The sequence below is a fragment of the Pygocentrus nattereri genome, chromosome 12 (assembly GCF_015220715.1).
Source record: "Pygocentrus nattereri isolate fPygNat1 chromosome 12, fPygNat1.pri, whole genome shotgun sequence".
NCBI classification, from domain to species: Eukaryota; Metazoa; Chordata; class Actinopteri; order Characiformes; family Serrasalmidae; genus Pygocentrus; species Pygocentrus nattereri.
Window position 1 is genome coordinate 28,532,512 of NC_051222.1, and position 6,000 is coordinate 28,538,511.

Consider the following 6,000-nt stretch of genomic DNA (forward strand, 5'->3'; position numbering starts at 1 on the left):
ATAGTTTTATACAGTTTAAAGACAACCGTGTAAAACTTGTTAACGTTAATTAAACTCTAATTTAAATTAAACTGATTTTAATTTAAGGTCAGTCCAACATGTGTCCGTAATAAAAGCTACATGCCACATTTCACATTCTGAAACCCTGAAATGTTGGTGTAACTGTTGATATCTTAATAATCTGTGTTGTATAGACTAATTAAATGTTCTTTGTCCTAATCTGTAGTGGTCTTGTCTGACTCGGAGGTGGGTTGGTTACATGTAACCTTTCAGTAAATGGTTGCACTTTTTGTATTTTATAAATGAATAAAGTTTAAAGAACCTCTGCATCATGTAAAGATTAAGATCCCTTAAAACTTTACAGTATGTAAAGGTTTTTTAAACTTTATTAAAGATTCTTCAAGCTCACAAATTTGGCTATTTAGGAAACTGAAAGTTGTTCTATGCTAAATACAATCGTTTCTTTTGATGACGACACCTGCACTGCTTTACGAGTGGTTACAGTACTGACTATGGAGCTTTGTTATTTCATTTCGCACCAAAAAGGATCCCAAAACACCTAAAAGCAACAAAAGAAGATTTATTTGTTGAAAAACTACTTTTACTTGCTTATTTCACTGAACTGAATTAACAAAACGTTTCCTTGGGTTTAGACTACTCTTCCCACCTCTGATCTTGTTCTCCTGGGAAAGAAAATGGAAGGATGGAGGAGAGGAGGGAAATAAGGTGTGGGACACTTCACACCTTTCTCTTTTCTAAAGCAGTAGTGTCAGGTGTGCTAAGAGTTAAGAGAAGCTAGAGAACTTTCACACTCTAAAAATGCTGACTGTAAACCTCTTAAGAGTTTTTGAACTAATCTTTACACCACACTTCATTCAGTCCTAAACACGTTACAGATTTATTATAGGAGGCAATAAGCTGCTGACTAAAATCAATTGACTGTGCACTGAAGGGGTGTCCTTTTCAAGAGACGTCTGCTTTCACGATATCAATTTCAATTGTATTTATGATGTATTGTACTTTAATTCCTTAACTGTGTGTGTTTGATCTTTGGTGGCACTACAGTTTGACTAATCAGGAATATTAAAATTCAAAAGGCTGAATTTAGAACTATGGGCATCATTTTTGCTACTGTGTTTGTTTAGTTTAATTACTAACAAAGGACAAATACTCATATCCATCGTATTTACTCTGTACAGTCATCAGTCAAAGATTTTACCGAGTTTCATGTACCATTGGCATAACTACTGGTAAAGGACCCCTCATATGGAAACTTGCACAACTGCACACCCGTTACTCACAGACAGATGGGATTTTTTAATAACATACCTGACCAGTTGGCTTCCACCAACAGCCTTCCATCAACATCTCCATCTTGAATCCATACTGAATCTTCACAATTCCCCACCTGCAACATGACGATGTTCATCATTTATAACTTTAAAGTCATAAATAAGCAGTATAGCCAAAATTTATATTAGTACATTCTCTGAAAAAGGTCCCAAAACTGTCCCTCGTCACTGTGGTGGTACTCTCAGGGGTACATCCCTTACAGTACCTTCAGTCAGGGAACATAACTGTACCAGAATCCATTGAAATGATATTTTCGAAGCTGTAATGAGTCCACACTCCCCGTCTCGCCTATGGGCTTTTATTTCAATGTTCTGATTTAAAACATTTGGTTATGAAAAGGTACAAATATCTACTTTTCCACTATGAAAAACTTGTGTAAGGTGCACCACTGGACCTTAAAACCACTGTTGTACCTTTGAGGGTACACTTACATTGTTTGTACCTTGGTAATGGATCATGTACCTGCATGGTACCTTTATTTCTAACAGTGTAGGGGTACGTCTTTGATACTTTTAGTTATGGGACATAATTATATCATAATCCATTGCAATTCTTTTTTACTGTTTTAGTTAGTTTTATTGACTCTCCAGCCAGTTCTGTTTGTAAACATTAGGCAATGAATGTGTTCAAATGTGCATCTGTTCTCTTTTATACTGTTTGTACCTTAATGACACCTTGAAAAACGTACCTGCAGGACCTTTTTCTGTCAGTGTGGGTGGAGAACTTGTTTGAAATATAAAAATATCAAGTTAAAAAAAAATATATATATATTGTCATTTTTGTATAAATTGCGAGTAATGTTTTTAAAGGGTCACTATTTTGTGCCTTGGTACAATTATGATGTATTTACATTTCTAAATATTTTAAAATCATAACTTATGCTCAGTTTGTGAGGAAAGGAATCAACTTTTCGTAGCTACTACTTCCCTCTTACGTGTTGAATGACACTTTTCTGGCTGTCACCTCTTATTCTGAACCTTTATTATCTTGTTTAGTCCAAAAGGATAAAAAAGAGAGAGAGAAAACGATAAAGAACGGAGCCTAAGACTGCAGTTCCTCTGCTGACAGATGCTGCTAAGAGGTGTCCAAGCAAGAGCTTCGCTTTTTCATTCATTCATTCACTCCAATGTCACTACTGCACTGAAGTCAGCCACTGCAGCCCAGGGCTGAGTATGGACACAGGGCCAGTAAAGGCTTAGATCTTTCTCTGTCTTCTCTTTCCTTCCTCAGTTCTTCTCCGGTTCCCACAGCCTGCTGCTCTTTGTCACTCCTGCTCGAACTCACCTGTTATAAACTCCGGCCTTCAGTGTGTGAACTTTCCCTCAGATGTTGAAAAGGCGGCATCACTGAGGTAATTAAGGCCGAGAGCTGCCTGCTGCGGTATATAAGGGCCAGACACAGAGCGCCATTCCAGCACAGACAGCAAGGTTAGCCGAAAAACCTTGAACCACTGCAGCGAACGGGCGGCTTTTCTGGAAAACTCCGCGGCGAGAAGTAACCGACAGCAGCGCTTCTGCAGCCTGCTCAGTCTCCGCACTAGCCGGCTGGGAAAGCTCAGCGGGCGACGCCTGTGCCTGCTGTTCTCCTTCCTCTCTGAAACAGACCTTTACTGTCCTTCTGAGACAAAACTACCGTTTTTTTGTAGTTTTCTACATTAACGCTTTGAGCAAGACTACACAGACACCAGAAGTCGCGGCAAATCTGCGTTTTTTCTGGAAAACCGCAGCTTTTCTTCGCTAGCATTTTTAGCAAGGTTAGCATAACAAACCTGTTTTTACCACAGCGGGGGTAAAATGGGCTCCCTGGTTGCCCTGGTGGTCTTCATGGCTCTGATGGCCCCTCCAGTCCGCTCTTTCCCGCGTGGCTCCGCTGGGGTCCCCCCCAAAGATCTGGAGAGCTCTGGCACTGGACCCGAAGACCCAGCTCGGGGGCCCGTCCGCCTCCAGAAGCCCAGTCCGTTTGTCCTGATGCGGTTCCCGGGCTCCGTTAGACCTCACGCGCACGGTGGGGGCGCGCGCAGCCGGGGCCCTTTTCCCGCCTTTTTGGCGCTGGGACGTGCGGGACCCTCTGAGACCAGCAGGAGGCAGCAGAGCCAGGAGATGTGGAAGAGGGGCATGAGGAGAGGGGAGCAGGACGGAGAGCGCGTGGCCTTAGCCGCCCGCCCCAGGGACGCGGACCTGACGGAGCAGAGCTGCGCGGCGGTGCCCTTCACTCAGGTGGGCTAGCTACGTCACTCCGCGCGAGAGCTGCGGCCTCGTGCAGGAGCCAGTGGTCGCTTAGAAACGAACAGTTCTCTGATTTTTTACATTAAATATGATGTTCAGTATATAAACTACATAGCTGGATAACAGGCAGAATGACTGAATAACGCCTCTAATAATTTAATAATAAATATAAAAGTCCCGGCCTTCCGTTGAACAAACGCTGTAGTGCTGAAATAAACAACACAATTTGATAAAAAATAAATACGCTACTTACATTTTTACGTTTATTAAATTCACATTTGCTGCTTACTGTTAATATTTTAGACTCTCCAGACTAAATAATGGTCTCTTTATTTTATTTTATTTTATTTTATTTTATTTTATTTTATTTTATTTTATTTATTTATTTATTTATTTATTTATTTATTTATTTTACCCCCGAGCCTAAATAATTGCGGCAAATATTAAATGTAATTAAATCACGGTCGTCGTTTTTATTTTTCGTGTGAGTTTATTCGCGCGTGTAATTTATTCTGGGGCCGATCCTAAAACCGAGCCATTCGGTCCTCCTTGAACGGATCAGTGCGCGGCTCAGACACAGAGACGGGTCACGTTTTCCTCGGAGGAGGAGGAAGAACCCAAATTCAGCCCTGTGTCGGAGTAACCGGGAGTCTGGGTAAAGTGCTGTTTGGGGGGAAATCTGTTTCATATCCTCGGATAAATCGGATTTCCCCGTCGGTTCGGCAGCTGTGCGGTGCTCTTCAAGGGCCCTGTGTCAAAAGTCTGGACGCCCCGATTGAACGACACCCTCTGCTGATTTTCTCAGTGAAAATACGTGAAGATCCTCTACAGGGACCACCCTCAAAAACGCGACCCCTGTCTTCTGTCTGTCTGACTGTAGTGCTCAGTTTCTGTTTATCTGACGGTGTTGGGGAACATAAAAATCCCCAGAACGAGCAGAAGTGCTCTCTGTGCCCTATTAACCCATTAATTAATAATTAATTAATAAATAAATAAATAAATAAATAATGCCCAGGGGTGCCCAAACTTTTGCATGGCGCTCTCTTATTGTATTATTATTCTCAGTTTTGGCGATGCTGTTAGAAATGTATATCACACATAACAGCCTTCTTATCCATTTTATGATGCCTATAATTTCTTTGATCTTTAAATTTGAGTCTTTTCTGGCGTCAAGCTCGCTTTACTCGTGGTGTCCTGGACCTGCGTAAACAAACAAACAAACAAACAAACAAACAAACAAACAAATCAGCTTCCTGTCTGGAAAATGTGCTTTCTGTGCTCTCCGTGTTTACAGTGCTGTGCAAGGCTGGCTTTAGAACTAAAACAGAGCAAAATAAAACCAAAACCAGCTGTTTCAGCTTTTAGAAGAGGTTATTGTAGCGCAGAGCGGCAGAGCGGCAGAGCGGCAGAGCGGCAGAGCGGCAGAGCGGCAGAGCGGCAGAGCCCGGACGGCTGGCATTATTACCTTTATTCAGTCAAACCTGAACATCGCCCAGAGCCGCGATACCGCGGTGTGTATACCGGGGAAATACCGCGATGCCCTGATAACTGTGTCGGTATCGCGCAGCATTTTAGGCCTATTAGTCCGGAACACGGCGCTCTCGGGCTTTATGATCACCAGAAAGACACCAATGCTTGTTCTTACAGGAAACATCACCCCGTTATTATTATTTCTACTATCTGTATTAATATCTAACGGTATCTGTGCTGTTTCCTCCGTTTCTCCAGCGCATATCCGAGCCGGGCTGCGAGCCTCTCTCCTTCCAGAACAAGCTCTGCTTCGGCCACTGCGCCTCCCTCTTCGTGCCCCCCAGCGGGGGGTCTGGGGGGCCCTTCAGCTCGCCCTGCTCGCGCTGTGCCCCCGTCAGAGCGCGCTCCGTGCTCGTGCACCTGCGCTGCGGCGAGCGGGCGCGAGAGAAGCGCGTGATGGTGGTGGAGGAGTGCAAATGCGAAACAGGCCGAGAGGACGCGCGGACTGAGAGAATGGACACGCATCTATGAGAGAGAGAGAGAGAGAGAGAGCGAGAGAGAGAGAGAGAGAGAGAGAGAGAGAGACAGAGAGAGAGAGAGAGAGAGAGAGAGAGAGAGAGAGAGAGAGATTCCTGCTGAAAAAAAAAAAACATAGAAACCATTAAGTGTTTCTGTTGGTTCCTGATGGTTTTGTGACGTGTGCTTTTTTTAATGGGATGACGTCACATTGTAAGGGATTCTAATGGTTTAGCATGTGACCAGTGGCAGATTCTAAATCCATTGGATGCTTTCCTAATGGGATCTAAAGGTGTTCTACAGGAAACTGCTGGTCTCTACTGGAAACAAGCCAATTCCCATTAGAAAGCAAAACAGTTAGGTTTTATTCCTAAAGGTTTCTAATGGCCTTTTTCAGCGGGGATGCAAGAGCGCTTAATACCAGTCCAGACTCTCT

General features: G+C 43.4%; 2 protein-coding genes across 2 annotated transcripts in view; one reads left to right on the forward strand and one right to left on the reverse strand.

Annotated features, from left to right (window-relative positions):
- The window catches only part of rnaseh2a (ribonuclease H2, subunit A), a 118,082-nt gene extending 114,724 nt beyond the window's left edge, over positions 1-3,358 (reverse strand). The window contains exons 1-2 of the mRNA XM_017720577.2: positions 3,122-3,358; positions 1,330-1,408 (exon numbers count right to left, since the gene is read on the reverse strand). The gene's annotated coding sequence lies outside the window, so the exon portion shown is untranslated. The remainder of the gene's footprint in view (positions 1-1,329; positions 1,409-3,121) is intronic.
- Positions 3,147-5,579, forward strand: dand5 (DAN domain family, member 5). The gene is made up of 2 exons (XM_017720587.2): positions 3,147-3,569; positions 5,307-5,579. Exons 1-2 carry the CDS (start codon positions 3,147-3,149, stop codon positions 5,577-5,579), a joined length of 696 nt encoding a protein of 231 aa, XP_017576076.1.
- The last annotated feature ends 421 nt before the right edge of the window (positions 5,580-6,000 follow it).

Coding starts and splice junctions, on each gene's coding strand:
- dand5 (XM_017720587.2), top strand. CDS start 3,147: ATGGGCTCCCTGGTTGCCCTGGTGGTCTTCATGGCTCTGATGGCCCCT. Junction 3,570..5,306: donor CGGCGGTGCCCTTCACTCAG/GTGGGCTAGCTA, acceptor CCGTTTCTCCAG/CGCATATCCGAGCCGGGCTG.